This window comes from Sapajus apella, unplaced genomic scaffold (assembly GCF_009761245.1).
Source record: "Sapajus apella isolate SASKATOON/1434 unplaced genomic scaffold, GSC_monkey_1.0 scaffold10, whole genome shotgun sequence".
NCBI classification, from domain to species: domain Eukaryota; kingdom Metazoa; phylum Chordata; class Mammalia; order Primates; family Cebidae; genus Sapajus; species Sapajus apella.
In genome coordinates this window covers 42749182-42763849 of record NW_022436950.1, presented here as the reverse complement: position 1 = coordinate 42763849, position 14668 = coordinate 42749182, and the positions used below count along the sequence as shown (strand labels likewise).

Genomic DNA, 14668 nt, shown 5'->3' with positions numbered 1-14668 from the left:
TCCATAGATTTTTTACAAGTGTTGAATGTCAAAAATGCAAATTCTTCTAGCCAAGGCAACTGCTAAGTAGAAAACAGTGCGTCAGCCTACTGTGCCTTCTTTTTTTTTCTTTTTTCTTCTTTAGAGATGGCGGTCTTGCTTGGTCTTCCAGGCTGGAGTGTAATGGCACCATCACAGCTCACTCTAGCCTCGACTTGCTGAGTTCAAGCAATTTTCCCACTTCAGCCTCTCAAGTAACTAGGACTAAAAGTGTGCACCTCTATGCCCAGCTAATTTTTTAAAATTTTTTAGAGACAGGGTCTTGCTATGTTGACCATACTGGTCTTGAATTCCTGCCCTCAAGTGATCCTCCCACCTCAGCCACCTGAAGTGCTGGGATTACAGGTGTGAGCCACCATGCCCAGCTTAGTGTACCTTCTCATAGAAAATATTTTGAACAGAGGAAAATCTGAGTTACATATTATAGTAATCTAATTTGGAATTTTTTTCTTTTATTTAGAAGCAGTTGTGTTGGGTTCACATACTTGAAATAAAGGATATTACAAAGTGGTGACTAAAGAATAGCTGTAATCATGTTGGAAATGATGAGGAATATCTCCTATGTAAATTGATGCATGGGTTTTATCTTTATCAGCTTACCTAAAGTTGAACATAAAACAAAAGTCTAAAATTCTTTGGCTTAAAATGCCTAAAAGACATTCTGTTCTATTATTCACCAAATAAGCAAATATAAACCAGAAATAGTGAATAATGTCAATGTAAGATACTTGCCAACATTAATAAGACTTTGAACTTAATATTTACTGCAAATGATCCACAGTGCAGCTAGTTAGCTTATGAGTGATTAAGAGTTTGTGTCCTTAGTCACATTTGCTTGTGTGTCCTTTATCTCCACATTTGCTTTATGATAATTTTGACCTATGGCTATTTTTCCTGTTATTAAGATATAATACTGGCATTGATTGTGGAGAGTGAAAATCTCCATGTTCAATCAGTTAATGATGCCCCTCATATAAAGAAAGTACCAGTATGGCCCAAAGTTTAATCAAAAGAAAACTATATTTTGTACTTATTTTTTCTGATATAGTCTGAGAACAACAGCATATTAAAAAATAATTGTTGTTATTAAGGGCTGTTTAAATAATGAAAATATGTAATTTTGTGAAATATAGAATGTTTGCCCCAGATAATGCTGTGTTGAGTAGTTGATCAATGAGTTCGAGTCTCCAATAAACATTTATTTTGTTTTTGAGATTTTTCTGAACAGCTTTTTACCATGGTAAGTGAGGTGCCTTCTGCTGTCAGTGGTTGTGGTCATTTGCAGCTGCTATTTTCATCAAGAATTGTGTAATGCTCTACCGACTACTTGCAGTCACTCATATAACCACACCACATCTGGGTTGGATCATAATTACAAAGGAATAACTGACATAACAAAAAAAGAGTTAATATACAAACCAACAAACCCTGGTACTCTTAAGGCTTCATGCTTTTATTAGCAGTCTGTACATGTTGCATATTAGCCATGTGATCAACTATGTTGGGAAAGATTAAAAGGCAGCAGTAGCAAATAAATAGGAATCTTGATCTTATGATGATAGAAATGGTAAGGATATAAATACTTGTATAAAAATGAAAATGGTTATTCCTTTCTATGCTTAGAGATTCTGATGCCTGTGTTTGCCTTATCAGCTTGTCCAACAGAAGGTGGAAAATGTCTTGGGAAAAATTACTGAAAGTAAAAATAAACTGGCCTATGAAAAGGGAAAACTCCAGGTATGAGATTTATTTTCTGATTTTTCTTGTCTGAATTTTAAGAATACCAATTGTCAGAAACAAGCAATGAGGAAAGGATTCCCTATTTAATAAATGGTGTTGGTAAAACTGGCAAGCTGTATACAGAAAACTGAAACAGGACCCCTTTCATATACCTTATACAAAAATTAACTCATGATGGCTTAAAGACTTAAATGTAAGACCTGAAACCATAAAAACCCTAGAAGAAAACCTAGGCAGTATCATTCAGGACATAGGCATGGGCAAAGGCTTTATGACTAAAATACCAAAAGCAATGGCAACAAAAGCCAAAGTTGACAAATGGGATCTAATTAAACTAAGGAGCTTCTGTACAGCAAAATAAAATATCATCAGAGTGAACAGGCAACCTGCAGAATAGGGGAAAATTTGTGCAATCTATCCATCTGACAAAGGGCTAATATCCAGAATCTACATGGAACTTAAACAAATTTACAGGAAAAAAACAACCCCATCGAAAAATTGGTGAAGGGTATGAACAGACACTTCTCAAGATGACATTTATATGGCCAACAAACATATGAAATAAAGCTCATCATCACTGGTCATTAGAGAAATGCAAATCAAAACCACAATGAGATACCATCTCACGTCACTTAGAATGGTGATCATTAAAAAGCCAGGAAATGTTTCACGTGTTCAGTCTTCCTTGACTGACCTACCGCCCTCACTGCTGCACCATGAATACCCTGAGACAGGTGGTCAACTTCAGACCTGGTCCCACCAAACTACCACACTCAGTGTTGTTAGAGATACAAAAGGAATATTAGACTACAGAGTTGGCATTAGTGTTCTTGAAATGAGTCACAGATCGTCAGATTTTGCCAAGATTATTAACAATACAGAGAATCTTTTGCAGGAATTGTTAGCCATTCCAGACAACTATAAGGTGATTTTTGTGCAAGGAGGTGGGTCCAGCCAGTTCAGTGCTGTCCCCTTAAACCTGACTGGCTTGGAAGCAGGAAGGTGTGCGGTCTGTGTGGTGACAGGAGTTTGGTCAGCTAAGGCCACAGAAGAAGCCAAGAAGTTTGGGACTATAAATATTGTTCACTCTAAACAAAAATTCCAGATCCAAGCACCTAGAACCTCACCCCGTATGCCTCCTACGTGTATTACTGTGCAAATGAGACAGTGCATGGTGTGGAGTTTGACTTTATACCTGATGTCGAGCAGTACTGGTTTGCGACATGTCCTCAAACTTACTATCTAAGTCAGTGGATGTTTCCAAATTTGGTGTGATTTTTTTGTAGTGCCCAGAAGAATGTTGGCTCTGCTGGGGTCACCGTGGTGATTGTCCATGATGACCTGCTGGGGTTTGCCCTCTGAGAGTGCCCCTTGGTCCTGGAATACAAAGTGCAGGCTAGAAACAGCTCCTTGTACAACATGCCTCCATATTTCAGCATTTTACTTCATGGGCTTGGTCCTGGAGTGGATTAAAAACAATGGAGGTGCCATGGCCATGGAGAAGCTTAGCTTCATCAAATCCTAAATGATATATGAGATTATTAATAATTCTCACGGATTCTGTGTATGTCCAGTGGAACCCCAAAATAGAAACAAGATGAATATTCCATTCCATATTGGCAATGCCAAAGGAGATGATGCTTTAGAAAAAGGATTTCTCGATAAAGCTCTTGAACTCACTATGTTGTCCTTAAAAGGACATAGGTCTGTGGGAGACATCTGGGCCTCTCTGTATAATGCTGTCACAATTGAATATGTTTAGAAGATGGCCGCCTTCATGAAAAATTTTTTGGGGATGTATCAGCTATAAACACATCCTAACCAGGATATACTCTGTTCTTGAACAACATACAAAGTTTAAAGTAACTTGCGGGTGGCTAGAAAAAGTTGACAAACGCAGTATTTTTCTCAAATGAACATGGTTATTATAGATTCTTCTTTTTTGGAAGCACAACAGCAAAACACCTACAGCTCTGCAAAGATGGTGGAACCTAATGTTCGCCTTAATTCTGACTTGAACTGGAAGCATTTTAAGAAACCTTCTCATTGCTTTTCTAACAAATTCCAGCTTATTTTTCCTTTGCTGCTACTTTTTCTAGTTAGATTTCAAACTTGCCTGTGGACTTAGTAATGCGCATTGCAATTATTTCTGGAGTCATGGGAACACACAGCATAGAGAGTAGGTGGGGTCCTCTAGGTGCTGAATCTAGACATCTGTGGGGTCTCCTGGGTTCAGCGGCTGTTGATTCAAGGTCAGTATTGACCATTGGGGGAGTGGTTTCAGAGTACCAGGCAAAGGGCAAACTGTAGATCCATCTTTATACTATTATTACAAGAGAAGTGACATATTTTATATATGTTTATATTAGCAAGGTCTGTTTTTAATACTATATATTTCTATGCATTTATATTTCTAATAATAGAGTTATCACTGATACGTGTAGAGACTTTTAGAACTTATAAATCCTTGACCTTGTGCATTATAGCATTCCATTAGCAACAGTTGCACCAGCTCCCTAGTCTTCCCCTTCTTCTTTTTAAACTGTTTTATGAAAAAAAAGCGAGAAGTTCTTGATTCATTTTTACTGTTTTTTCCATAGGTAGAAGAGAAAGTTGATTGGTTGGTTGTTTTTTTAATTATGGCATTAAACTAAACATTTCTGTTAAATTACCTTTAAAAAAAAAAAAGTCAGGAAACACAGATGCTGGGGAGGATGTGGAGAAATAGGAACCCTTTTACACTGTTGGTGGGAGGGTAAATTAGTTCAACCATTGTGGAAGACAGTGTGGCGATTCCTCAAGGATTAGAACCAGAAATACCATTTGACCCAGCAATCCCATTACTTGGTATATACCCAAAGGATTGTAAGTCATTCTGCTATAAAGACACATGCACATGTATGTTTATTGCAGCACTATTCACAATAGCAAAGACTTGGAACCAACCCAAATGCCCATCAGTGATAGACTAGATAAAGAAAATGTGGCACATATACACCATGGAATACTATGTAGCCATAAAAAGGATGAGTTTATGTCCTTTACAGGGACATGGATGAAGCTGGAAACCATCATTCTCAGAGTAACACAGGAACAGAAAACCAAACACCACATGTTCTCACTCATAGTGGGAGTTGAACAATGAGAACACACGTACACAGGGAGGGGAACATCACACACCAGTGCCTGTTGGGGGTGGACGGCTAGGGGAGGGATGGCATTAGGAGAAATACCTAATGTAGATGATGGGTTGATGGGTGCACCAAACCACCATGGCATTTGCATACTTGTGCCGTGGTATGTAACAAACCTGCACATTCTGCACATATACCCCAGAACTTAAAGTATAATTTTAAAAATACCAATTTTCAAATATTGCTAGATTTTAAGAATACCTAGCTCTGTCATGTACTAAGTCTATAGTGTCTGAACATCCCTAAGTTTGTGGCCTCATTAATCTCCAGGTGACTTATATTTACAAGCCTATAGTTGCTGAAACCTAAAATTATGAAGCCAAAACCTATTCTGTAATTGTTTCAAGCTTTATTATAATAATTTTGTGCATGGTCATTCATTGAGAATGTAGAAAGCCTATAGCTCTTTTTGCTGAATTTTTATAACACATTTCTAAAAAGAAATAACCCTGGAAACAGAGGCAGTTGAATAGACTTGTTTATCCATGGAGACAGGATTTCTGCCTGAGTTCACAAAAATATTATTCATCCATAAAATAGTTGTCAAAATAAAAATAGTGGACAAATAGCTTCATCTATTAATATTTTCCAGAGGTAGCGATGCATTTAGTATCTACACTTGTGTGACCATGGAAAGGTCTTAATGTTCTTGAGTTTCATCTTAATCATCTGTAAAATGAGGATAAGCACACCTCTCTTACCTACTTCTCATTGGGAAAAATAGGCTACATTACAGGCTGGGTGTATACATTTTTACAAGCATAAAATAACTTTCTCCTTTGTGAAATGAATGATCTCATAAAAGGCTGTGACCCATGACTTTAACCTTTTTTTTTTTAGCTTTCCCAAGAAAAATGAAGTGTATTATTAAATATATAAGACAAATCCCAGGCCCTCACGACAGACTTAAAGCCAAATTTTGACTGAGAATGGAATATATTTTATAATTTATGAATGGGTCTGATGTTATCTGTCTGACCTTTTAAACCTCAACTATGCAATCTTAGAAATTATCTAGATTGTATGTAATCATAAGGAACAATATGTGCCTTTTTGCTGTTCATATTCATATAATAAGAGTTTAAGATTTTTGATAGTCTTTGAAGAAATACTTTTTGAACTATTGTAAACTGTTGATTCATTGGTGCTTTTATGTCAGGTCTTGGGCTGCCACATTCCAAAAGCAGTGACTTCATGAGCTCTAGGAAAAATGCTCTTGGAGCACTTACAAGACAGTTTAAAGGAAGAGCTGTATACTAAACATTGTCAGAACAGTAGTCTGCTGTGTGTTCTCTCTCAACTGGATTAGAATGGATTAAAAATATACATAGGAATCGTATTTGGTAAAAGACTGCATTTTCAGAATCAACTTGTTAATGAGTGATGTAAATACTGGACTTCGTGTGTTAACTTAGACTGTATTGGAAACTGCTGCCTCATGTTCAAACATGGTTTGAACTTCCTTTTCAGTGCTGCACAGTATTCAATTATGTAAATATGCCACAATGTATTTACTCTTCTGTTGATGGATAATCAGCTAGTTTCTAATTGATTGCAAACAATAACAATAATGATCTGATGAATTTTGTACCTGTCTCCTTATACTCACATACAAAAGATGCTCTCAGTTAAATATAATTCTGAGGAGTAGAATTATTGGGTTTTAGGATGTGCATATCCTGAACTTCACTAAATTTTTTCACATTTCCCCTAAAAGTAGTTAGGCTAGTTTTAAAATCAGTATATTTAAGAGGGTATATTAAATAGGTACATTAGAGTTACATGTGTTAACATGGATGAATCTCATAAAACAATACTATATACTGTTTAGGGATACATATAAAGTTACTTTTTAAAGAGTAGGGATGATAAATTCAGCATAATAGTTAACTCTAGGATAGAAAGAGGAGGTTTGGTTGGGGTAGGCTACACAGACGCTTTCAATTGTACCGGTAATGTTTTATTAAGTTCAGTGGTGGATAAATGGGATATATGGTATATATGTCTGAAAGATTTCCAACACTTTTTAAGTTGTTTTTAAACATATGTCAGTTTGAGTTACTTGGCCTCACTCTAATCTACCATTGGCCCCATCACCTAACCAATAGGATTTCAACATTGTGTTAGCTGCCTGGCCCCAGTAAGCAATTGCATTTGTGACCTTAATTTAGAAGTTAGGTAGGGGCTTGGTATACTTTGGTTTTTCAGTTAATTTCTTGTTGAACTATAACATATATCTGAAAAGTACACAGGGCACAGCCTCATGAATTTTTATAAAGTAAATGTAGCTATGTGATCAGCACTCAGATCAAGAAGCAGAACATCCCCAACACCCAGCACCTTCTTCCAGTAACTGTCACCCACAGGGCCTATTAACCATCCTGACTTCTAACACATTCAAATTTTAACAGTTGCTGAAAATGTCCAGTAGCTGCAGTGAAATAGATGTTTTACCTCTACAGATAGGAAACAAGATACTGAGAGATGGAATTAAATAAAAAAAATTTGAATGAAAATTTTCCTGATTTAGGGGTAGGTTCAGTAATGCTAATTGTTGTATGTGAGGGGGTTGGGGATAAAAGGAAGCAAATATGGAAAAACACATAATTTGGAGATTTATGAGTATATATTAAATGATTTTATCCTCCAAAATGATAATTTTCTTTAAAGAGAGACATGTGAGTAGTCATCTTTGTGAATTAGTTTTAAAATATAATTCAACATATAAGAATTCCATTTATTCAACTTTTGTAATTCTGCGTCAGTGAAATACAAGACTCTCTGCCTGTTCCCCCTGCTCCCCCCTCCATTCTTCTGGTCTGATATGTCTGCTGCTTGCATTGACAGTTCTAATTATACATACTCAAAAGGATTTTGAATGCCAGGTACCACGATTCAAATATATTAGCCACAAATTTCTGAATTATGTTAGCCACAAAATCTCAGTTATATTCATGTGTCATGTCCATTTGGAGGTCTGTAAGCACTAGAAACCAAATGAATTACCTCAGTGCAATTAAATGGCTACAGTGTCTAAATCATTTTTTGCATGATTAAACTTAGGATTGTTTTTTGCAAGTTTTAAGGATTCTGGTTTTTTTTTTTTGTTTTTTTTTTTTCAACTCATGACCTTTTTCCCCCTCCTGGAGTATAGAAATATGTGTAAATATATATTTTTAAATGTCTTTATTTTTAAAATTATTTTTCTCTATTTTTGTTTTTCCTCTAGATAAAAGTTAAACAGCTAGAAGAACAAGTACAATCTTTTACTGACACCAGCTTACAGAATGACCAACTACGAAAGTTGAATAAGGTGCTACAGGCCAAATATGTTCAGGTGTGATTAATATCTACAAAAGTGAATTGCTGCTATATTTAGTTTTTTTTTGGTCTATTTTTTTGTTTCTGTTTTTGCTTTTGTTCTCTGGCTGAAGTGATCAAGAAACACTATCATTTTTCCAAGTATCTTTCCGTTGTGCAAAGAAAAGTGCTCTTTATTTATTTTTACTTCTATTTAAAAATTTTATTACGTGTTGGCAAATATATATATGTATGTAGTTCATTGATTTTTTTTAAATTTATTATAATTTAGGTTCTGGGGTATATGTGCAGGTTTATTACATAGGTATAGACGTGCCATGGTGGTTTGCTGCATCCATCACCCCGCCATCTATGTTAGATATTTCTCCTAATTCTATCCCTCCCCAATCCTCCCATTCCCCGCTATCCCTTCCCTAGCTGTCCATCCCCCAACAGGCTGTGGTGTGTGATGTTCCCCTCCTTGTGTCCATGTGTTCTCATTGTTCAACACCCGCGGTGTTTGGTTTTCTGTTCTATTACACATGCTCATGAATGTTTATTGCAGTACTCTTCACAATAGCAATGACTTGGAACCAACCCAAATACCCATCAATCATAGACTGGATAAAGAAAATGTGGCACATATACACCATGGACTACTATGCAGCCATAAAAAGGATGAGTTCATGTCCTTTGCAGGGACATGGATGAAGCTGGAAACCATCATTCTCATCTATGTTTAGTTTTTAAGAAATTGACATCTTTCTCCCTACTTTATCATGCAATCCTAGAAAGATAAATAGCCTGCCCCTTGACTCAATTTAACAAACTTTTTTAAAAGCACCTAGTAGATACAAGGTTTTGCTAAGCCTCAGAAATTTGTAAAGATACCTGACACAGCATTGAGACATTCAACTTGCTTATTATAGTTAGGAAATGTACTCCATAGACTTTATTAGAGAATAGAAAATTATGCTTTTCAGAAAAATAGATTGTAATACTGAACATTGATTGGGAGCATTAATATGAGTAGAAGTAGTGAGAAATGCTTTCATAAAGGCAGTGCTTTTTGAACTTGAGCCTTACAAATTTTGGCAGTTGTGAGGAACAAGTGTCTTTGTTTTTTTTTTTAATTAAAGGCAAACTCAGAACTCAGTGCCAAGAAGGTACACCTGCAACAGGCAGATGCTCGCCTGAAAGAGGTATTGGTAGTGAAGGTGCTTACTTGTCAGCATGGTGGCTCTTGAGGCTAAAAACCTTTCATAGGTCACATAATATTTTAACAAATGAATAGAAAAAGTTAAGCAATATATTGAAAACATTTAGCGAAGAACATACCCCAGGAAGGTGTTACCAGAAGAAAATGATTAATTGCAATTATTTACACATTTAGCACGCATATCATTAGGTTATTTTTAAAATCGTTAACTCTTAATAAAAGCATATGTAACTTCTGTGTCTATGATATTTGTGTATCTTCCCTGGTAACCAAGGAACTAAAATATGTTTTCAAATGGAATACTCATAGGATTCTAACTCCTTGACTCTGCTGATGAGCATTGAGGTCACAGAGTTGTTAGAGGGGGGCCTCATTAGATACACGCTCTGACAGGCTCTTTGACAGGGAAGTTGGCGTAAGGTCTGTTTCTTCACTGGGTCATAAAGTGTGATCTCTTCATTCTGAAAGCAAAGAAACACATTTTCAAATATATTTTTTATTTCGGCTCCTTCTAGAACACTATTTGTGGTGTTCGCCTAGTAAAGTGGCTATTACTTGAAAGGTAACTCTAGGTTTTAGCTGATTTTATTGTTTTTATTAATAATTGACGATGCCTCTAAGAAAAAGGAAATCTCCAGAGAGGCCTGCATCTTCAAAATCCCCTGAAATCTCTAGGTCCCATGTAAACAGTATAAAGGATAGAACGTCATCAGTTGGTTTGCCTAGTGTTGTTCCAAACTCTACACGCCATGTGAGCTTTGCACCTAACCTGCCTTCTATGAAAACATCTCAGGATATTGGAGACTCTAAGATCTCTCTAAAGACTCTTTTGAATGCTATTAAAACCATGGAGGGAAGACTGGAAGGCAAAATAGAGATTCTTGCCTCAAGACCTTTAGTAAATGATGAATCACCACATTTTTTTAAACGGGACTCGGTAAGTGAAGACCACAAATTAAGTCTTAAGAAAAATTTAAATTTATACAAGAATGAAGTATTAACAGTCCAGAAAGATAATGCTTGAAGAAATGAGTAACAAGGGAATAAGGTTTTTAACAAACAGAAAAAAACTAACATAGATTGAATCCACTGTCCTAGCCATCATATAATTGGTTTCAGATATAGAAAATTTAGCGTAACAGTAACTACTGAGTTCATTTTATATAATTTTGATTTTTTTTTTTAAATGGAAACTTTCTACCTAATCTTAACATTTGACCTAAAATGCTTGGATAAAGCCTCATTTTCAAGTAGAAATAACTTAATTCAAGAAACCCTAAGAAATTTAACTTTGGAAAATATTTTCTTGAGAAAATTTGTTAGAGCATTCATCTTTACCTGATATCTAGAAATAGAAAATACTGTAGCTTACCTTCTAGAGAGGGCTACTGTTCCTGGAAGGAGGGCTGTGCGTGTGAGTTGTCCAGTCCTTGGTGTTTTGAACAAAGAATTGAACAAAGCGCACAAAGTAGCAAAGAATGAAACAGGAGGGAAGCAGCCAAAGCAGAGATTTATTAATAAAAGAGAAAGCACTCGGCAGTGGGAGTGGGCCTGCAAGTGGCTCAAGGGCCTGTTTACAAAGTTTTCTGGGTTTTAAGTACTCTTTTTGAGGTCCCTATTGGCTACCTCTTATCTGGATGAAGGATTTGGCCTGTGGCTAAAGGCTGAGGTGAATTGACCTCCTATGCTGATGAAGGAATAGCCATTCCTGGCCCAAGGCCTATCCAAGGCACTCTCCCTTTCCATCTGAGACGTGGTAGAAGGGGGAGGATTGTAGAGAGATTAGCCTTGATCCTTTGCTACTTGCTGGGGAGATGGGATTTTTCCTTTTGGTTTAGCTTTTGGAAGTTGGTATTAGGGAGACTTAGAGTCCCTGTCCCCAAACCCAGGTGTTTTCCTTTTGATCCAGTTTCGGGAAGTCAGCACAAGATGGCCTCAGATTCCCTGCCCCCAGACCTTGGTGTTTTCTCTTTTAGGAAGTCAGCACAAATTGGCCTTAAATTCTCTGCCTCAGGACCCTATTCTCCTGCCTCACTACTACTATTTAGACTCCTTCTGTAAACATCTAGTGGCACTTTTGCTTTTATAAGCGTGTGTGTATATGTGTGTATACATACTGATACACACACACACACACACACACACACACACACATATACACACTTAAAAAACTGTTAGAATTTTTTAAATGATATTGTGTACTTATCTAGAACAAAATTCAGTAGATTATCAGGACCTGTAAGTTGCCATCCTTTGCAGTCTTCTGGGATCCTTTTCTGTAAAAAAAGTAAGTATTTTACATGTTACATGTTCAAGTTTAAGGACTTCAATAATGTTGAGGTAGATGTGGGGAAAAAACATTCTTTGTTGTATTGGGATTATAAAACAATACAACTTCCTATGGAGGGCAATTTAGCAATATTTATCACAACTTTGACCCTACAATTGTCCTTCTAGGACTTTTTCCTACTGATGTACTTGCTTGTACACATGACATGTATACAAGGTTACTTACTGAAGTATTGTTGGTTCATAGCTGCAGAGAAAGCAACCAAAATCTCATCAATAAGAGACTGGCTAAATAATAGTGTATCCATAGTTTGTAATACTGCTTCAAGATGTGTATGTTATTAAGTTTAAACAATAAAAGTTCAGAAGAGTGTATGTAATTTTTACTATTTGGATATAAAAGGGATGGGGAGATAAAGAATATATATATATGTATGTATTCACATGTATAAGCATAGACTGTCTCTAAAATGACCCATAATAAACTGGCAACATTATTTTTGAGGAAGGAAACTGGGCAGCTGGGATGTTTTTCACTTAATATTTTTGTACTTTAAGAATATTGTGAATGTGCTACCTATCTAAAATAGTTTCATGAATGTTTTCATTTCAACAAAACTGAGAGCAGAGAAGGGATAGTGTTTTCAACAAATGGTGCTGGGTAATTGGATATCCATATGCAAAAACAAAGTATCATTGGTCCATACCTCACAAAATATATAAAAATTAAAATGGATCATGGATCTAAATGTAAACCCCAAAACTGTAAAACTTATAGAAGAAAACATAGGAAAAAATCTTTGTGATCTTAGATTACATAAAAATTTCTTAGATTTGATATCAAAAACATGATCCATAAAGGGACAAAAATGATAAATTGGACTTCATCAAGTTTGACACCTTATGCTCTTCAGAAACATAAAGGGAATGGAGAGACAAGCTACAGATTGGAAGGAATTATTTGCAAATCACATATCTGATTTAGGCCTTGTTTCCAGAAAGTATTGAAATATATTTTTAAAATTTAAATACTAAGAAGAAAACCTAAGAAAAAGAATAGGCAAAAATTCAAACATATTTTCTTCGGCAAAGATATGTGGCTGGTAAGTAAGTGCTTGAAAAGAGGTTAAGCGTCAGTCATTGGGGAAATGCAAATAAAATCACAGTGGGATACTACCACACACCTATTATTAGTACAACCATTTTAGAATTTATTTTGGGAATTTCTTTAAAAGTGAAACATACTACCACCATATGATGCAGTCGGTGCACGACTAAGTATTTATCAAAGACAAATAAAAGTATGTCTCCACAAAGACTTGTACACAAGTGTTCACAGCAGTTCTATTTGTAATGACTTAAAACTGAAAAAAACTTGTGTCCACCAAATGAATGGATAACAAAATTGTGATGTCCCTACAATAGAATACTAAAAAACAGAACTATTGAAATATAGACAGATTGAATGACTCTCAAAATAATTACACTGAGTGAAAGAAGTTATTCAAACAAGAGTGCATACAATTCCATATAAAATTCTAGAAAATGCAAGCTAATCTATTGTGACAAATAACAGATCAGTGATTACTTGTGAGAATCAGTAGGAGTGTGGGAAGAGAAACAGAAGGGGGAGATTATAAAGGAGCATAAGGAAACTTTTGGAGATAATGGAAATGTTCAGTATCTTAATTATGGTTTCAAAGTCTTATGTCAAAACTTATCAAAATTTATACTTTAAGTATATGTAGCTTATTATATGTCACTTATACCTCAGTAAAGCTGTTAAAAAATCCGTATGTTACCTATTCAAAAATGTATTAAATGTTTAACATTCTTGTGTTTTTAAGACATAGTCTCACTCTCTCGCCAGGCTGGAGTACAGTGGTGCAATCTTGGCTCACTGCAACCTCTCCCTCCTGGGTTCAAAGATTCTTGTGCCTCAGCCTCCCTAGTGGCTGGGATTACAGGTGCCCACCACCATACTTGGCTAAATTTTTTTTTTTTTTGTATTTTTAGTAGAGACGGGGTTTCACCATGTTGGCCAGGTTGGTCTCTTATTTCCTGACCTCATGTTCCACCCACCTCTGCCTCTCAGAGTGCTGGGATTTACAGGCATGAGCCACGGTGCCCGGCCTAAAGTAACATTCTTGAAAGGACAGAACTATAGAAATAGAGAACTGTACATCACTGTAGTGTGGGAAAGAAAAGAGTACAAATTAGTGGTTGCCAGAGGACAGGATGGGTTTTTGGAGGGAAGTGTGAATACAGAGATAGCACAAGGGAATTCTCTGGTGATGGAACAGTTCTGTGTCTTGACTGTGGTGGTAGTGGTCACGTGAATATGTAAATAGGATCAAATTGCATAGAACTGTGTGCATGCACATGCACACACGAATACACATGAATGAAAGTTGAAAAAAATGGCAAAATGGAATAAATTATGTAATCTAGTTAATCAAGTTAACAATTTATGTATGTCAATTTCCTGGTTTTGTTGTTGAACTACAGCAATATAAGATGTCACCATTAGAAGTAGGATAAAGGGGCTGCATGCAGTGGCTCACGCCTATAATCCCAGCACTTTGGTATGCCAAGTTGGGCGGCTCACCTGAGGTCAGGAATTCAAGATCAGCCTGACCAACATGGTGAAACCCATCTCTACTAAAATTACAAAAATTAGCTGGATGTGATGGTGCGTGCCTGTAATCCCAGCTACTTGGGAGGCTGAGGCAGGAGGGCAGAGGTTGCAGTGAGCCCAGATCATGCATGCCATTAGGCTCCAGCTGGTGACAGAGAAAAACTCCATCTTTGAAAAAAAAAAAAAAAAAAAAAGCGAAGAAGCAGGATGAAGGGTACATCAGACTCTGCACTATATTTGCAACATCCT

The 14668-nt window shown here is 36.3% G+C and overlaps 1 protein-coding gene and 1 pseudogene across 2 annotated transcripts in view; both read left to right on the top strand.

Annotated features, from left to right (window-relative positions):
- CCDC150 (coiled-coil domain containing 150) overlaps positions 1 to 14668 on the top strand; it is an 88075-nt gene that overhangs the window by 57913 nt on the left and 15494 nt on the right. Inside the window, exons 15-17 of one of the 2 annotated variants that reach the window (XM_032278788.1) lie at positions 1693 to 1776; positions 8203 to 8310; positions 9413 to 9475. In XM_032278788.1, coding sequence (XP_032134679.1) covers positions 1693 to 1776; positions 8203 to 8310; positions 9413 to 9475 — 255 coding nt within the window. Of the gene's footprint in view, positions 1 to 1692; positions 1777 to 8202; positions 8311 to 9001; positions 10430 to 14668 lie in introns of those variants that run through there. The other variant, XM_032278789.1, reaches the window with a different exon arrangement.
- On the top strand, positions 2386 to 4454 carry LOC116552007 (annotated as a pseudogene).